Raw genomic sequence first — 18,900 nt, 5'->3', positions numbered from 1 at the left:
AGCACCTGAAAATAAAAAAAGAAGACATTTTCCTCCGGTTCTGGTGATCCATCTTTTTGTTCCCACGCCCCGGGGTGGTTGCCGCTCTTTTGTTTCTTTTTTATCTGGCTAATATCCACCAGTATGGCAGTATCACGTCATCTAATTTACAAGGGGACAAACGGGTTTCGTCATGTCGTAGGAAGTCAGGAGGAAGACAAAACAAGGAGCCCTTGGATCAGATAATGCACTTTTTCACATGCACAAAGAAGATAATAAACCAATCCTCCCGGGAAAAAGGTGCCTTATGCGCAAATCTTGTTTTCAGAAAATCATGGAGCGTGCATGACAGGGAGATGGACAGCTAGCAGTTTTTTTAAGGGAGCAAGTGTGGCAATCATGAACATCATTTGACAAGAATCCAAAATCTTGGTGTGAGGAGGACTGCGGTTGATTGGATTGGAGCGGAGTGGAGCGAGCTGAAGTACACCTGATCATTTATCAGGTCGGGTTTAGGTCGTGTTCTTTCATTTGTCGGGTCAGGTTCAAGTTGGGTTGTCAGGTTGGAACCCGCACCCGACCTGTCACATGGTTGGGTCGGATTGGGTTCGTTTTTTAATTTTCGGGTTGGGTTGGGTTTTTCAGGTTCTAGGTCAAAAAATTTTGGTCCGCGCCCAACCCGTCACATGGTCGGGTCGGGTCAAATCGGGTTTTTTCGGGTGGGTCGGGTTGGATTTGTTGGGTCAGGCGGTTCATGATCAGGTCAGAGCTGAAGTGGGACTGGTCTGGGCGGGAATGAGAGTTTCAGGCCATCATGAGTACAATGGGCCGCGGAATCTCCGAACAGGCTGGCGGGCAAGGCCCACGTGGCGGTAACCGGGAAAAGCCAAAACTCAAGGAGGGAGCATTTTTGGGTCCACCCATGCGCCAAAATCTCTTCACCTTTCCTCCTACCAGTCCCTCTATGCAAACACACTTGAAGGAAGAAAAAAAACGAGAACTGTTATTTGAAAAGTATTTTTCACACAAATAAGCGCATTTAAAATGAATTTGTCGAGTGTACTAACACTAGGAGAGTTAGAGAAATACTCCCTCCATTTATGTTTACAAGGCACGGGTACAGTCTTCCAAATAACACTTTAACCATTCATTTATCTTGTATTATATTAGTTATGGTTATAAACTTATGATCATTGTAGAGTATATTTGATTGCAATTCCAATTGTATAGAGTTTATATTATAAAAATAAAAAATAATAGTTAAATTATTGGTCAAAAATTGTAAAGTTTGAATATGTACGTAAAAATCGAGAGAGTAGTACTGGCAGAATAGACCGAGTGGCGGCGTCATGATCACTGTCGCGTTAGTGGCAGCGGCCACGCCTAATCTCGTATCGAGATGAGTAGCCTGCGGCCTTGCCACACTCTCCCTCCTGCCTTTCTGCAAGTGGTGATTGCAGTGGCGGCAACGCATGATGGCAGTGGGGTAGCATCATCCCTTTTTATTAGCAGCTACACCATCTCGTGCTGCTTAATCTAACACGAGTTGCCCCATCATTTGCAGATAATAACATCAAATTACACAGTGATTTTCCAAATCTCCCCAAAAGGATCCGACAAATTAGAGCTGCAACACACGTAGAAAACGCAAAAAGAAGATCAGGCCTGGAGCAACTAAAACAGTAACCATAACCATGTGCTTTGGCTTGGCAAGTCGTCCATCAGGAGCACAGTTGTGCGTGTCCGTCCAGGCCGGGCCCAACGCCCAGTTGACACGACAGTGACGCGAGCTCAGGACGCATGGCGGGCGCATGATCAGCTTGTCTCTTCTATTGGTCTTGCCCTAACGCAGCGACGATATTGGCAGATTGCCAACAGGGTTTTTATCATATCCATTTGTCATGCTGCCACTGGCCTACCTCGCTTAGCAGGGTGACGTGGCTAACTAGACATAATTCACGAAAACTAAAAGAAATTTCTAGGCAGAAAAGAAAAACTTTCCGGCCGGCTCCTTTGTCCTTGGCTCCTTGCATAAAAAAAATGGCGATACGAATAAAAAATAAATAAATAATAAATAAAATGTAAGCTAAATACTAGTCCCTGCCCCCACAGACTAGTCCTGAAACCGAATGATTAATTAAAACGTAATTAGCCTGGTTAATTAGCGAGGACCAAAGACTAATTAAACTCGCCAGTTGCCACCTCTCTCTTCTCTCTCTCCTCCCGAAGAGAAGGAGACAGAGGTGCGCACCGTTATTTTCAGCATTCCACCTCGCTCTCCACTCCTCCCTTCTCGGCGAGCCACCCGACCAATTCCCCCACCCCCCCGCGCTCCACCCGCCACCCAGATCGCCGCCATTCCCCGGGAACACGGCGACGACCGCCTCGCCGCACGTTCTCCCCCTACCTACCTGCCTACCTGCGCGCGGCGGCGGGCTCGGGTCCCGGCGGCGGCCGGAGGAAAGTCACAGCCGGCGGCGAGGGGGTGGCGGCGGGTTGAGACGCGGATGGGGAGGTAGGAGGCGGCGAGGCTGCGGAGGTGTTTGGTGGTGGTCGTGGCAGCGGCAGCGGCAGCCATGTATTTTGCCAAGCTCGATGACTCGCCCATGTTCCGGACGCAGGTGAGAGTGGCACGGCACGATCCTCCGACCGGATCTCGGTTCCTAGGGTTGACGGGGGGACATGAGGGCGCGGGCGTCCGCGCGTGCCACCGTTGCCTGTATTCGTAGCGGCTCCCTGGATTCTGTCGTGGCGGGCGGCGGGCTTTGATCCCTGCGGCTGCGTGCCTCCGGGCTCCGGCCAACTTTTATTTTATCATTTTTTTTTGGGTTGCGTCGTTGGCGCTACCGCACATGGCCGCTGCTGGATTGCGGCTAGCCGCTTCTCTTCTCCGGATGATGGTTGATGCGCCGCGCGTGCCCAGACAGAGCCTCCCCCCCCTTTATCTAATTTTTTATTTTTGAGACTGCACATGGAAGGCTTAATTCCTTCCTTGTGCTTCGGCTTCCACGGATCGGTTGGTCAAAGCATTGTAGGCTGTGGTTTGTTTTATTATTCGTCCCTGGGTTGTCGTATGCTCTTGTTTTCACTCTGTGTGCCTGTGTGCTGCGCATTCGCGCTTCTGCATTGTAGCATGTTGTTGAATTGTCACTTTGTCAGGTTTGAGTGCGTCGGTTTCTCTTCGGAGAATGATTGTTGTGGTTTTTCCAGGGCAGCAAAATGAGTGGTTACTAATCAGTTTGATTTCTAGAGAAAAGGGAATGTTTTCTGATTTTTCTTTAATCAACATCAGCAACTAATTGTGCATAGTGCTGCGACTGTAAGTGCATCCGTGGCTGCTTCAGATTTTTCAGTGCAGTATCTTTTATTTTGGCGTAGACTGTGAAGTTTTATTAACACTTGACACAATGAGATATGAGACGATTTTATTCAATTTCTGGAGTTGTTTCAAATTTGATGTGAATTCTTCACCAAAACAAATGTGCATTATTTTTTTAAAAAAAATCTATAGTGCACTTCACAGATAGTGTCTTTTCTCTTGTTGATATCTATTTATGATTACATTGCTGCATTAGCTTGTCAATGTTTGTGGAACTAACTAGACATGGTGGTTTTATTGGTGGAGCTTCCATTTTTCTAGATGAACTATTTCCATAATATAGTCTCATAATTTTGTAATGTTTTTGCCAATTGGGCATACACTGCTTCATATACTATTATCTTACTCATTTTGATGTTTCTTAAATGAAATAATAGGTCTTCCATTTTGTGAATGGGTTCATGAACTTGCATGGCATTTTCAAGGTTTTGAATTCTAAATATGTTGTTTAGCATAGTGTAAAATATTGCTTCTTCAAAGAGATTTTATAATGTTACCCAATTTAGTAGGCATTGGCAGGAGAAACAACATATGCATTTTATATTCTATTCCAAATCATTAATATTAGTGCATGAATGAAACCTTGCCCCTCCTCTGATATGCACCTTTTTGTTCCCCTGGAAACAGATACAGTCACTTGAGGAGGGTGCTGAATTGCTGAGAGAGAGATGTTTGAAGTTCCATAAAGGTTGCCGCAAGTATACGTAAGTGACCATTCAAAGCTCATTAATGTATTTTCTTACAGGGAGTATGGTTGAGCTGCAATTCATTCCCCTACGTTACACCCTTTTTTTGCAGTGAAGGACTAGGGGAAGCATACGATGGAGATATTGCATTTGCAAGCTCACTTGAAGCATTTGGAGGAGGCCACAATGATCCAATTAGTGTTGCTTTTGGTGGTTAGTCACCTTTTCACCCGATTTTTCTAACAGCAGTTACAAATTTGCCATTTGTGTATGCAGTAGATTTTTTTTCTTTCATATTTGCTTTGTCGTCTTCAGTATTTTTCACCATTCCTTGTATTTAAGTTCCTTCATTTGTTAACTGACTTATTTTACTTGTTTTTCATTCACCACATAAGAGTAGAGTGGAGTTTAGTGTCGTAAGTTCGTCTACTAAGCATACCAAATGTTTGTTTCCTTTCCAGGACCTGTCATGACTAAATTTACAATTGCCTTGAGAGAAATTGGAACATACAAGGAAGTCCTGCGCTCCCAGGTAGTGCACTTCCGTTTTAGAATGCGATTATGTGAACTGCTTCAGCCAATTCTATTGCTCTCTTTGTATTTAGACACCTATCAATTTAACCTGGAGATTGATTCTTTTGTCTTTTTTCATGAGCATTGTTGTACTTTCTACCTTTTTGTGTTGTTTCCTGCTAATTCGGATTTCTTGATCAGTGAACATAAAAAAAGCACATTTCTTAAAGATTTATGTGATCCTATTCACTTATGTAGTCTGGTTGATGTTATGGCCAGTTGGCCACAACATAGGAATGTGGCTTATTTTTGCACCTTGTTGTCATATGGTCATAGTCAGAATTGAAAAAGACGCGTCATTTTGTGTTACTAGATGATATTAATGGTGAGGAATTATCATGCTACATTAAGATTCATATTCCTTTTTTCATACAATTTTCATGTAATACTTGTCTTTAGAGTGGCATGTGATGTTTGATGTTCCTTTATTAAAAAAATCCAGCTTATCTCATTTCATGGTATATCAAACTTTTATTAATTTAGGTGGTCTAATTTCTGATTCGGTTTTCTGGCAGGTTGAACACATGCTAAATGACAGACTGCTGAATTTTGTAGATATTGATTTGCATGATGTGAAGGTACTAGTATTATTTGCTATTAACACAAAACTGTGAAAAAATAACAAAGAAAATAATCGAATGCCACACTTTCCTGTTTAATACATTTTTCAGGATGCTCATAAGCGTTTTGACAAGGCTAGCCTTGCATATGACCAGGCAAGTTATCTTTATTTTGCTGTTTCGTGCTTGTAATGTATTTATTATTTTTATTTTCATGTCACAAAATAATGGTGGAGACTTTCCTCTTTCCTCACACATGAATATTTCTGTGTGATTTCTGTGCTGTTTCTTTAGTGATTGATAATGAGTTAGCTTATTGAAGTTGAGAATTGTTCTACTCTAGGTGTTTTCATACTTTTCTCCTGATATGCTGTTTTTTCATAATTTTTCTGCAATACTTTGTTGCATAATTGCGATGTTATCACATTTCAATTTTTAAGAGCGAGTATACGATTAACTTGTGAACTGGTTGTTTTGGTCATAGATTCGTGAGAAGTACCTATCATTGAAGAAAGGCACACGACCAGACATAACAACTGCGATCGAAGATGTAAAAATCTTTCTTGTTCAACATTTTACAGTGTTACACAGAAGTTAAGGCAGTCCCCCCCCCCCCCCCCCCCCCCCCCCCCCCCTCCAAACTAACTTGCATCTGTTAATATCTAGGAGCTCCACAGTGCTAGATCTTCATTTGAGCAAGCTCGTTTCAACCTGGTATAGGCTGGCATTGTCCCTTACTTTGCTCCTTAGTTTCTCACTCTGTGCCTATATGCTTATCATGCCATTGTTTGCCATATCCATGTCAATCTCTCAGGTCACGTCACTTTCCCACATCGAAGCAAAGAAGAGATTTGAATTTTTGGAGGCTGTTAGTGCGACAATGGACTCACATCTTCGATATTTCAAACAAGTACCGCCTTATATATTTTACCTCATGGTGTAGCTATCTTATGCATGAAATGAGATTAATCCTATCAATTGTTATTCATCAGGGATATGAACTATTGCATCAAATGGAGCCATATATTAATCAGGTAACACTTGAACCATTTCCCTTTGTACTTTAGTGTTGCTAGCTTATCATGCATCTGAATGCTTTGTTCCAGTCGTTACATAATCCTAAAATGTAAATATTACTACCCAACATTTCTGCTTTCAAGCCACCAGTTGAGACTTGACCTGTTTATTAGTTGACCTGTATGCCAGGAAGTTCTGAGATGGATCTGCCATTCATTGTCATTGTGCTCCAAAGCACCGGTGACCTTCACATGGGTCCAGTTCTTGAGTGCACAGTCACTTATATATATTGATTTTGATCTTGATTATGAGATAACAAATTCAGGCGATCAAATTTATTGGACCTAAGTCATCCCCATGTAGCTAAGAACTGACACTTTTTTAAGGAATAATTACATGGAACAGTAGAAATAGATTTTATCACATGGATCTATTCTATAACAAAAGCCTCTATTGGTTGGTGCTCACCCAATTGATTAATTCTCTCTTTTTGTTGCATTTCCTTTTTATGTTACATGGCATTAGAGCCAAATCCTTTACCTTGTCAATCAGCCATGCTCACAAAAAATTTATTATACTGCCATGTCTGGGAATCTCATTCTAACAAAGATTTGTTTACTTATTCTCTGTTTCATTAAGATGAGATTTTAATTGTTTCTTCAATTTTGCTTCTACGTAAACTACTCAAAGTATGATGTCGACAAAGACTTTTTTCTTTTAACCTGCTTCTAAATTCTTCTGCAGGTTCTTGCTTATGCTCAGCAATCAAGGGAAAGGGCAAACAAGGAACAAGCTTCTCTTGTAGAGAGGATGCATGAGTACAAAAGGCAGATAGACCGAGAAAGTCGGTCTTCTGTAAATGGTTTGAATGATTGTTACAATGGTGACGGAATACCAACAATCGGTAGGAGTTCACATAAAATGATTGAGGCAGTGATGCAGTCATCCACAAGAGGCAAGGTAAGACATTCTGATCCATGGGGGAAAAACAGGTATGGCAATTTTAGAAAGAAAATTAACATCGTGATGTACTACTTTCAGGTACAGACCATTCGTCAAGGTTACCTTTCAAAGAGATCGTCAAACTTGAGAGCCGATTGGAAAAGAAGGTTCTTCGTACTTGATAGTCGAGGAATGTTGTACTACTATCGCAAACAAATTACTAGGCCACCTGTAGGTCTCCGCTGTAACATTTGGTGTTGACATAATTAAGTTGGAATGACTTTTATGCATTCATGATATATTCAGTCCCATCCTTTTCTCAACCATTTTCCCTTGATCTTATAGGCCGGTTGTTCCATCCAAAGAGGCGTTAACCCCCCTGAACATGGTTCTGGGTTGTTGAGTAGATTGTTCTCTTCTCATTACCATGGTATTGTACATGATGAGAAGTCTGTTGCACGGCATACTGTAAATTTGTTGACATCAACCATTAAAGTTGATGCAGAGCAATCAGATCTGAGGTTCTGCTTCAGAATTATTTCACCCACAAAGGTCTACACACTGCAGGTATAGCACAAGATTATGAACAAAACTTTCTTGGTGGATATGGTTAAGTCTTTCATACTTAATGAACACATTTAGTGTTTATGCAGGCAGAGAGTGCAGTAGATCAGATGGATTGGATTGAAAAGATAACTGGTGTTATTGCTTCTCTCCTGAGCTCACAATCCCCAGAACAGGTTAGTAATGGATGACCTCGGTTTGATTGATTTATTTGAATTCAATTTATAATACTCCGCTGTTCCATTTCAGTGTTTTATGTCAAGCCCTAAGGGCAGTGGCCATGATAGGAGTGCCAGTGAGAGTAGCTCCTTTAGTAGTTCAGTGGAATTTGAACCTTCCATAAGCGATGATTTGGTACTGGAGAAGAACTCTGGAAATGGGCAGCATGATGTCAGAGGCACACATCATCACAGAACTAACATGAAACCTGAAAAACCAATTGACTTGCTTAGGAAAGTCGATGGCAATAATATGTGTGCAGATTGTGGTGCTTCAGAACCAGATTGGGCATCTCTAAACCTTGGTGCCCTTCTATGCATAGAGTGTTCTGGGGTGCACAGAAATCTTGGAGTGCATATATCGAAGGTAACTGCAAAACTTATCTGTTATTCCTTTGTAATAGAACAGCTGTTTATCTTTTTGACGTAAATACAGCGAGGGAGGCCCCCGCTGTGTAGGATTTTATTGAAAACCAAAAGAACTAAAAAGGAAACTGTACAAACTGCCAAAGCAGTGAGAGAGCGGAGAGGGCTATACACAACTAAAAACCAAAATATCAAAACCAGAGGATAGAGCTGATAATCTACAGGAGGTCTATCCAACTAAGGAAAGCCGCTCTTCTATCTTCACTGAGTCTATGAGCTTGTAGTAGACTTTCATCAATGAAATGCTGTTTCCAATCTTGCAAGCTAGGCTGATTTCTTTCGAAGATGAGATTGTTCCTTTGCTTCCAAATTTGCCATGCCCCAATTATGAACGTTTCCATATAAAAGGAGTTTGGGAAGTTCATCTTGGCTGAAATCAACATGTCAGAAATTCTGGTGCGTGTTCCAGTGAATGCCAAGAAGTTGCCAGCAGTGTTTACTAAAGGTGCAACCAAAGAAAAGGTGGAAGGCAGTTTCTTCTGTATTTGCCTGACATAAAACACAATTGTAGTTATTTCCTTCAATCCTATGATTCTTCCTTTTCAAGATGTTTCTTGTGTTCAATCTGTCCGTGAAAAGAAGCCAGCAGAAAACCCTTAACTTGTTGGAACACCTTGACTTCCAGATCCATAGGAAAGGTTCAGGGGGGTGGATGTTTTGAAAAGGAAATTTGGAAAACTTGGCTGAAGAAACAGTTGTTTATCTTGATGGGTCATGCACATAGATTGATTGCTGCATGCAATTAATCTTTAAAGTCTAAAAACTTGTTTCAGTTTGTGCATGGCATCACATGAATTTTGGCTCTGGTGCAGTGGTGCTATCACAACTACAGCTGCGACACATTTTGCTATTCAGAGATGGATGTGATTGTACTTTAGCCCAGGAAGGAGAGTCAATGCTTACATATAAAAATGAAATTCTCTTATGCGCATATGGCCAGGTGTGCCCCCCACCCCTTGCTGTTAGCCAACTTTAGTGCTTTTGTCATACACGTCACATGACAAAGGGGGCTTTTGGTGGCTCAGCTCAACTCACACTGTTAGGATCCATTAGCAATCCATCAGCCAGCTAAGCAGGGGGTTTTGGGGGCACATGCCCATATGCGCAAAGAAATTGCTCTCTAACTTTAAAATATAAACCTGAAATCTGAAGCAATTATTTTCAAACTTGTAAAGTCTAAATTACTTAAGGGGCTATCTTCTTACAGCTGAGTATCATTTTCACATTGCTATTTTTGGGTAGGTATATATATTTTTCGATTCAGAATAATAACTAAAATACATGCATCTCATTTCAGGTAAGATCTCTGACACTTGATGTCAGAGTTTGGGAGCCATCTGTAATCAATCTCTTTCAGTCACTAGGCAACATGTTTGTCAACAATATTTGGGAAGAGATGTTACCTTCATCAAATAATGGCCGTCCTGATGATAATTTAAGGTAATATTATGAACGTTTTGAATTTCTTTATGAAGTGTTCGCTGTCTTCTCTATTGCTCTCAAAGTAACAAACTTGCAACCTTTTTTCTTTTGCAGTGTTGATGGATCAGACACATCACAATACCTCTCTGTTAAAAAGCCAAAACACAAAGATGCTTTCTCTGCCAAAGAGAAGTTTATTCATGCCAAGGTACTCGCCACATTTTGCAACTGTGGAACTGCCTGTATTCCTTTCCTCTTAAGCAAATGGATGGGATGTCGAAAACTAAGTTGTCTCAAGGATCCCCATGATAAGAATGATTGTATAAATATGACTCCTTATGGTTTACTACCTAGAGAACTCTAGTCTCTATATGGCCATTGCCAATTAGGATGTGCTGCCAGTTCTGGACCTACCTTTGTTGATCTAAGTCCTTTCCATATAAGAAGGCTTTAGCAGCATCCACATATTCCTTTTTTTTTTTGGTGAAAAAAGCTCCTTTTCTCCCAGATCACACAATTAGCTTGCATTGCATAATGAATTATGAAACAAAGGAAATTCTCTGCTTACCTCACCACTTGTGATAAGAAAATTTCACCTGATAGCATACATGCTTGGGTTTCTCTCTCTCTTTTTGTGCTTTATTTTTTTGAACTGTTATGGAAAAGAACTATTCCATGATCTTTAGAAGCAGATTACAGACCTCATAAAGATGAATCAAGGATGTTAATGCTGATGTGATTTTTGTAGAGACAACATGGCCCTATAGCTTAGAGTTGATCGGATGGTTTATTTAGTTTTATTGGCCTATATGCAGCACCTCCTTTTTCCTCATAATTGTAGATCCACATCACGAGCCTCTTGTATATATGCTATTCATAAACTGCCTAAGTTACTCTTTGTGATGTTACAGACAGTAAACATTATAATGATAAAAAAGGGTAAGAAAATAGTGGTTCATCCTGCATTTTTCTGGGTATCTTTATCAGTATTCTTGTCAGTCAAAAAACAAGTGCCATCCAAGAATGTGTTTGGTTAAGCTATTCTAACTTCAACAGATTATATTATTTTTTTTCATATTAAGAGCAGCATGCGGAAATGATACACGTAAGCTTGTCAGAAGACTAGCTTTCAATAATGTTTTTTATATTTCAAAAAAATATTATTACAATTGAAATTGGTGACCATATGATGTATTTAGAGATGATGTACAATTGTGGTCACAGAGGGGGATGCATTCTTGGCAAGATGCTTGAACTTTCATAGCAAGTTTCTTCAGGCACTACCCAAATGCTCATCAACAATGATCGAATGCCCATGAAACCATCTGAAAATGAGTTGCATGAACCAGAATCTGTTTAGTGTTATCACATGGTTTGATGTGTACATTATAGGCCTATTTGAAGATCTTCAATTCGCACATATATTTAGTGCCATATATTCCAATGTGGTATGCTGACATTTTTTCTTTTTTATGGTGTGAATATTCCAGTATGTTGACAAAGAATTCATACAGAACTATAGCATGGATGAGAGTCAGCTAGCTCAGCAGATGTGGAATAGTGTATCTGCAAATGACAAGAAATCTGCATACAGTCTTATTGTGAGATCACGTGCCAATGTAAATTTGGTTTGGGGAGATATGCCTTCTAGTTCGTGTTTGACTCTTGGCAAAGCACTTCAACTAGAGCACCCAGCTTCAACACCTGGTGGTAGTCCTAGATTTTTTGATTGCAATTCTCATGACAAGATTTATGCGGGAGAGCCCCTTTCCCCAGCTAGCACAAGTTCACGCACAGATGACATGGAGGACAGTTGTGAAGGTCTCTCCTTGCTTCATCTTGCATGCCGTGTCGCAGATGTTGGTATGGTTGAATTACTATTGCAGTATGGCGCTAATGTAAACATGACTGATTCAAGGGGTCGGACACCCCTTCATCACTGCATTTTAAAAGGAAGACATCAGCATGCTAAGCTTCTCCTCTCCAGGTATGCAAGAACCTGTAACTCAGAAATTTGATCTTGCACAACATGTTTATTTTGTCAACAGGGTTGATGCGAACCACTGCTAGTATAACACTACATAATCACCATCAGAGCTCTGTTTTGCTTAGCGACTCGGAATGATCTAGCAAATCAGCAAAAATGCAAATACATCTCATTTTCCTTTCTGTTTCTATGCAGAGGGGCCGATTCACAGGCCATGGACCAAGATGGTAGAACAGCATCACAATATGCAATCGACTGCGGAACAACCGATGAAGATATTCTTATTTTGTTAGAGGACCATAGTTGATAATCTTGCTACCACACCTTCAGTAAATCGAAGCCCCCCACCTGGTGTGGTCGACTCAACTAACATGGCTCCAGTCCCGCATGCATCCCAGCTTGTCTTGCAGATAATCCAAGTTTGTGGCATGAGAGCAATTTATGTATATGTCGTTCTGGATGGAGCTTCCGCAACATGGCGGCCGTGTTGTTTGTTTTTCATTTTTATCCTTTTTGCTTCTTTAGCATCAGTGGTCCTGATTTAATCATCTGGCAAACGGTTTGGCTTTGTTTGCAGATGATGCAATAGTAAGCTTGTAAATGGATCTGGTCATCTTTCATCATGAAGTAGCTGCCCTTAAGATGAAAGATGATTGTACATATCGAGATGTGCCGTTGTGATCTTGTGATCTATGGTGTGCATAGTATATACGACAGTTGTGCCCAGCTCAATCGAAATAGATTGCATTATGTTGTCCGATGGATCTTTTTTATAGTTCTTTTTTTTCTTCGATACATAGTACAATTACAGGCGCTAATGTTATGCAGACAACGTTATGAAAGCTCACAGTGTACCTCTAAAAAACGCTCACATATAGCCTTTTGAAGCTCAACCAGAAGCCCGGAGTATGTTGCACATAACGAAAGATAGAAAGAAAAACTGCACGATGCCTACAGAAGTTAGGCGATTTAATTTTTCATCCCATACGCTTTTCTCACATGACACTTGCAGGCCTTAAGGTTTTACCTATTATACGTGGATTATTGCTGCCAAACGTGGATATTATTATATTGTTCGAGCTTTTTCAACAAAAAATTATATTGTTCAAGTAGTGCAGCTGTTGTGCCTTGCAACTTCGCTGCATCTGCTAGCTTCGCGTTGAGGTTTTCCTTTTTCTTTTTGAAAGGGCGCACTAGATGGCTTTTGTTGGGTTTGTAATGTTCCTTTCCTAGACCCACCCTTAGTCTTGTTGCTTTTGTTAAGTAGATTTAATTTAATCCAGAATGAAAGAATCTGTATGCGCCGTGCCAGGTTGGCCTTCAGCATAAATTCGTGATTTTCTTGCACTCTAGAAAATTATATTTTTCATCCCTCAAACATTGCAAAAGTGTGACATTTATCCTCATGTTTCATTTGGTGCAAATCAAACCCCTCTAACTAAATTGGTGCATTTATCATCCACCTTAATTTAACAATGATTTAGTGCAATCTAATGGCAATTTATACCGCATAATCACCTGATTAATCCCTGCTTAGCGATGTAATATGCTGAGTCGAAGATATAAAACCTAAAAAAATAAATCTGCTAAATTTCCTATCACATAAAAATTTATAGAAAAAATTAACGAACCGATTCACACCAAAGTGTTATAGCGATTGACTCAACATTAGACGTGGTTAAGTAGTAATTAGTAAGATGATTACATGGGCTAAACTAGTTATATTACACTAAATCACTGTGTTAGACTAAAGCGGGGTGATAAATGCACCTATTTATTTAATTAAGAGGTTGATTTGTACCAAATGAAATATGAGGGATGAATGTCACTTTTACAATACTTAAGGACGAAACATACACTTTTTTCTTTTTTTTTGAAAAAATAAAGGCGCACTAGCTCTACCTTGTCGACGACGAAAGACACTCGGTACTGATCTGAACTCTCTTCCGGTCTTCCCGATTCAAGCCGCCTCCACCATTCCCAAGCTCTGCCTTTCGCTTGCCACTACGGTTGTTCCTTGCAGAAGAGTGAGAGCCATCCCGATTGCCAACGAGGGCGCCGCCGATGGCTGAGTCGCTGCTCCTCCCCGTGGTGCGCGGCGTGCTCGGCAAGGCCGCCGACGCGCTCGTCCAGAAGGTCACCGCCATGTGGGGCGTCGACGACGACCGCCGGGACCTGGAGCTCAAGCTGCTGTACGTGCAGCCCCTGCTGGCCGACGCCGAGGCGGAGACCGCGGCCGGCCGCGCCGTCAGGGCGTGGATGAGGGAGCTCAGGGCCGCCGTGTACCAGGCCGACGACGTCCTCGACGACTTCCAGTACGAGGCGCTGCGCCGAGAGGCCCAGAGCCACCGACCCATAACCCGCAAGGTACTCGACAAATTTTCCTCAAGGAATCGACTCGTGTTCCGTCATAAGGCCAGCAGGGAGCTCAAGGACGTGCTGGGCAAGATCGACAAGCTGGTGAAGGATATGCAGAAGTTTGGTCTGATGCAGAGAGAGCCAGATGTGCCGCGACCTCTGTATCGACAGACACATTCGGCACTGGATGACTTTACGGAGATCTTTGGCAGAGATGACGACAAGGATGTCGTGGTGAAGCTGTTGCTCGACCAGCAAGATCAGCGGAATGTGCAGGTGTTGCCTATCATTGGAATGGGAGGTTTGGGGAAGACCACGCTGGCAAAGATGGTGTACAATGACAACAGTGTTCAGAAGCACTTTGAGTTGAAGATGTGGCACTGTCTGTGTATCTGAAAACTTCGAAGCTACTGCTGTTGTAAGATCCATCATACAATTGGCTTCAAATGGAAGATGTGACCTGCCTGACACCATGGAGCTGCTTCGACAGCGACTGCAGGAAGTAATTGGTCGGAAAAGATTCCTATTGGTTCTTGACGATGTGTGGAATGAAGAGCAGAGAAAGTGGGAGGATGACCTGAAGCCACTATTGTGTTCTTCTATTGGTGGATTGGGAAGCATGATAGTTGTCACAAGTGGAAGCCGAAAAGTTGCCTTTATAATGGGCACCCTTCCACCCCATGAGCTTACATGCCTCAGTGAAGATGATTCATGGGCATTGTTCTCAAAGAAAGCATTTATTAATGGAGTTGAGCAACAGGAGTTCATATCGATCGGCAAACTTATTGTCAGCAGGTGCAAGGGACTACCCCTTGCTTTGAAGACAATGGGTGGCTTGATGAGTTGAAAATGTCGAATCAAGGAATGGGAGGCCATTGCAGAAAGAAATAAGGGTGGCAACGATGAAGTGATGTCCATTCTAAAATTGAGCTACATGCATTTGTCGTTAGAAATGAAGCAATGCTTTGCCTTCTGTGCGGTTTTCCCCAAGGACTATGAGATGGATAAGGATAAGTTGATCGAAATGTGGATGGCAAACAATTTTATTCATGCCGAGGAATCAATAAATTTGGCAGAGAAAGGTGAATTTGTTTTCGATGAGTTGGTATGGAGGTCATTTATTCAAGACGTGAATGTCGAGATTTCTAGATATACTTTCACTCCATACAAGGAAATTAAATGTAAAATGCATGATTTAATGCATGGCTTAGCAAAAGATATCACTGATGAGTGCGCTTTTACAGAAGAGTTGATTCAGCACAACGCTTCATCAGTAAATAATGTACGCCACATGCAGTTGTCACGGCATGAATCGGAACAGATCGTCAGATTAACGAAGAGCTCATCATCTCTCCGCACTTTATCAACTCAATCTTCAGAGCATACGTATCTTAAGGAGTTCAAACTGACATCACTAAGAACGATCCGTTGCCGAGACCCATACATTATTCACAAGCTCATAAATCCAACACATTTAAGATATCTTGATCTTTCTGGTTCAGAAATAGTTAGATTGCCAGATTCAATTTGTATGATGTACAACTTGCAAACACTGAGGCTCAATGAGTGTTGGAGGCTACAAGTTTTACCGGAAGGCATGCAAACTATGAGGAAGCTCACCCATATGTATCTGCTGAGATGCACTAGCTTGAAGCGGATGCCTCCAAAACTTAGCCTGCTACACAACCTCTGCACACTGACATCATTTATTGTAGACACTGGAGATGGCTCTGGTATTGAGGAGCTCAACGGCCTGAGACAGCTTCGAAACAGGATGGAACTGTTCAGTTTGAGGAAAGTAAAAGGTGGATCAAAGGTCAATCTCAGGCCTTGTTTAGTTGGCTAAATTGGGAGGTGCCAAACTACTGTGCTGGCACTGTAGCATACTATAGCGTTTCGTTTGTATTTGTGAATTATTATCCAAATATTGACAATAGGCTTAAAAGATTCGTCTCGCAAAGTACAACAAAACTGTGCAATTAGTTTTTAATTTCATCTACATTTAGTACTCCATGCATGTACCGCAAGTTTGATGTGATGGGGAATTTTCTTTTTGCATAGTGTCAAAGTTGGGAGTTGGGAGTGAAGTAAACAAGGACTCAATGAGAAAAAAGGATCTAACTGAGCCCTTGTTCACTTCCCACAAAACTCCCAACTTTGGCACTATGCAAAAAGAAGATTCCCCATCACATCAAACTTGCGGTACATGTATGGAGTACTAAATGTAGACGAAATCAAAAACTAATTGCACAGTTTTGTTGTACTTTGCGAGACGAATCTTTTGAGCCTAATTAGTCAATATTTGGACAATAATTCACAAATACAAACGAAACGCTACAGTGTTGCTACAGTATTTTGGCACCTCCCAAATTCCCCAAGTAAACAAGGGCTGAACTGCTGTTGTACTGGGGACGTGACAAAAGTTATTATCCTTCACATGATAACGTCAGGGCTTGCCGATAGGCAGAGACGGAAAGCTGGATGAGCTCCCCCGCCCGTGAACCGGCGGGCGGACCTGGCCCTCCCCCCGTGGTGGCCACAGCTCAGGTAGATACTCCAGCATGCTCGCCGGCTTTCTGCCCTACGCGGAGGCACTCAGCACCTTTTGTGCTCTCTCCGGCGGACCTGCTAGCCAGGGCGAGGAGAGAAGGGAGTGGCGCACGTTTCTGGAGGGTGGACGGCGAGGAAAGCTCAGATGAGGAGGGGAATGCCGACAGTAAGTGGTCGCCGGGGTCGGGGGTGACACCAGGTTTGTGCGTGATGCTTTCCGAGCAGGTTTCACGGTCGATGAACTGAAGAGAACGGAGGCTCTAGCAGCTAATTCGTCTCCGGAGTTTGGTTCTACTCAATGTGTCGCAGGTCATGCAAGGCATCCACGAAGACTGGCAACAAGGTATGGCGAGGCCCCCTCCCGCGTCCTCGGATCTCGCCGAGCCTGTCGCTTGGAGATGTACTCGTGCGTGATGTTCGTTCAAAGGGGAGGAAGGGTGCAAGAATGCTGTTGGCGGAGCTGGAGCTCGAGGATGGTGCGTCTAGTGAAGATGGGGAGACGGCGGCGACGGAGCCGATGGCGGCGGTAGCCGCGGCGGTGGCGACTGCAGATTCAAATTTTGAATTTAGGGAAACACTGCCGTTTCAGCTTCATGGGCCTACTGGGCCAACCGGTGGTGCTGTATGTTGCATTGCGGTGGGACCCCAAGGGAGGTTTAGGTGTGCAGAAGGCTTAAGTTTCCTCTTTACTGCGGGAGGGAAACCGAGGAGCCTCGCGTCGAGCCACCCGCACACCACCGTTACTCCAAAAGTCTCGCACTCTTCATCTCCCAGATCGGAGAGTGTTCGGTGGCCAGCGAAAGCGAAGATGTTTCGTGGTGCCGATGCTCGTGGTGCCCGTGAGGCGAAGGCAGCGGGTGATGAAAGAGGTGGTGGCGGAGGACAGACGGAGTCGATCCATCACGCTGGCCGGGACCTCAACCGAGGCTTTCATGGCAACAGGCAAAGCGAGGGTTTTAGAGGTGATTTTGAATGGATTTAATAAAATGCAGTTTTATTTACATGTATATGCATACATAACTCTACATTTAACCTGGCCCCGGCGCTATCATTTTTCTGAATTTATTTTAGGATTTAACCGGCGCTATTCTGACGCTAGTATTTTTCTGAATTTATTTTAGGATTTAACCGGCGCTATTCTTTCAGTAGTAGGTGATGTACCTGTCGACAGCGAGATGCCAGTGGTAACTTCATCAATCTCGAGAATTTGCCGGCTCAATCTTTCGAAGGTGATCTAGAGATAGGGTTGCATGCATGGGTTCGTAGGGGTGAGTGTGCGTACGTGTATGTGGGTGTCTATGTCTATACCGCTAGCCGTTTGAGGTCCTGCATGCATCTGCGTGTGCATCGGTTGCCACGCGCTGATATAAATCAACTATTTGATTCTTCTTAGTACAAAGATGCGGAGCTCTGTTGCGTATTCGAGAAAAAAATATGTATGCATAGAATACAATGTAGGTTTCGATATAACATAATAACAATCAGTGATAACACACTATAATCACACTATAACAATCAGTGAACTAACAATTTGGCAAAGGATGAATAATGGAGTAACATGACAGGGACACCTATGAGATTACGACTTTATATTAACCCGCCGTCGCTGTTAGCGGGTTCATTTTTTTAAACCAACCAAGCAGGAGAGCTGCCGATTATATTAAAAAGAAGATGAAGGTCAGACTGGATGAATACAACAAAATGAAAAACCAACAACAAATGCCAGCAGGTTGGATTGGGTCATCAACACGTACCGCACCACGCAATAGCACTCAACTCAACTCAACAACACATCGGTCGGTTGGATTGGAACATCAACGCGCACCGAACTCAAACACATCTCAAGCGGATTTGACTCCGCTCGACAACGGCAGTAGAAACGAAGCTTACCGCGGCACCCACTAACATTCACCCTCATGTAGTCGCCGAAACCTCCAGACATGACCCTGCGTCGACAGGGAACCTGATAGAAGCGGACCGCACCACACCGAGAAGGCCACCACCATGTGGGACCCTCTACCGAAGTGCCGCTACAAACACAACACTCCACCTGACAGAGTGATACCACTGAATCCGAACCTCTCACAGGCTACCTCGCAGTCGCCACCACGATAACACAACGCGCGGGGTCTCGCCACATCTGCAGTTGGACTCCACCTCGCTCTCGTTGCCTCAAAAAAACACCGCGGGCGGGGGCCTCGCCACGCCCGCCACAGGTACTCCACGTCACGGATCCGTT

At 42.9% G+C, this 18,900-nt stretch overlaps 2 protein-coding genes across 2 annotated transcripts; both read left to right on the top strand.

Moving 5' to 3' along the window:
• The first annotated feature begins 2,219 nt into the window (after positions 1-2,219).
• On the top strand, positions 2,220-12,503 carry LOC117861018 (ADP-ribosylation factor GTPase-activating protein AGD3). Its single transcript, XM_034744473.2, has 19 exons — positions 2,220-2,600; positions 3,986-4,062; positions 4,157-4,257; positions 4,506-4,576; positions 5,133-5,195; positions 5,289-5,333; positions 5,662-5,727; positions 5,844-5,891; positions 5,992-6,087; positions 6,170-6,211; positions 6,939-7,154; positions 7,236-7,367; positions 7,482-7,703; positions 7,790-7,876; positions 7,950-8,285; positions 9,642-9,784; positions 9,881-9,974; positions 11,257-11,753; positions 11,949-12,503. The coding sequence occupies exons 1-19, from the start codon at positions 2,556-2,558 to the stop codon at positions 12,058-12,060; spliced, it is 2,493 nt and encodes an 830-aa protein (XP_034600364.1). The 5' UTR covers positions 2,220-2,555; the 3' UTR covers positions 12,061-12,503.
• A 1,022-nt stretch (positions 12,504-13,525) lies between these two features.
• Positions 13,526-15,206, top strand: LOC117860336 (disease resistance protein RGA2). The gene is given in 2 exon segments (XM_034743609.2): positions 13,526-14,495; positions 14,497-15,206. Coding segments are annotated over 2 exon segments (1,140 nt in total). The 5' UTR covers positions 13,526-13,817; the 3' UTR covers positions 14,959-15,206.
• The last annotated feature ends 3,694 nt before the right edge of the window (positions 15,207-18,900 follow it).

Source organism: Setaria viridis, chromosome 6, assembly GCF_005286985.2.
Source record: "Setaria viridis chromosome 6, Setaria_viridis_v4.0, whole genome shotgun sequence".
Taxonomy (NCBI): domain Eukaryota; kingdom Viridiplantae; phylum Streptophyta; class Magnoliopsida; order Poales; family Poaceae; genus Setaria; species Setaria viridis.
The sequence above is the reverse complement of the archived record's forward strand: the minus strand, read 5'-3'. Positions and strand labels throughout refer to the sequence as shown.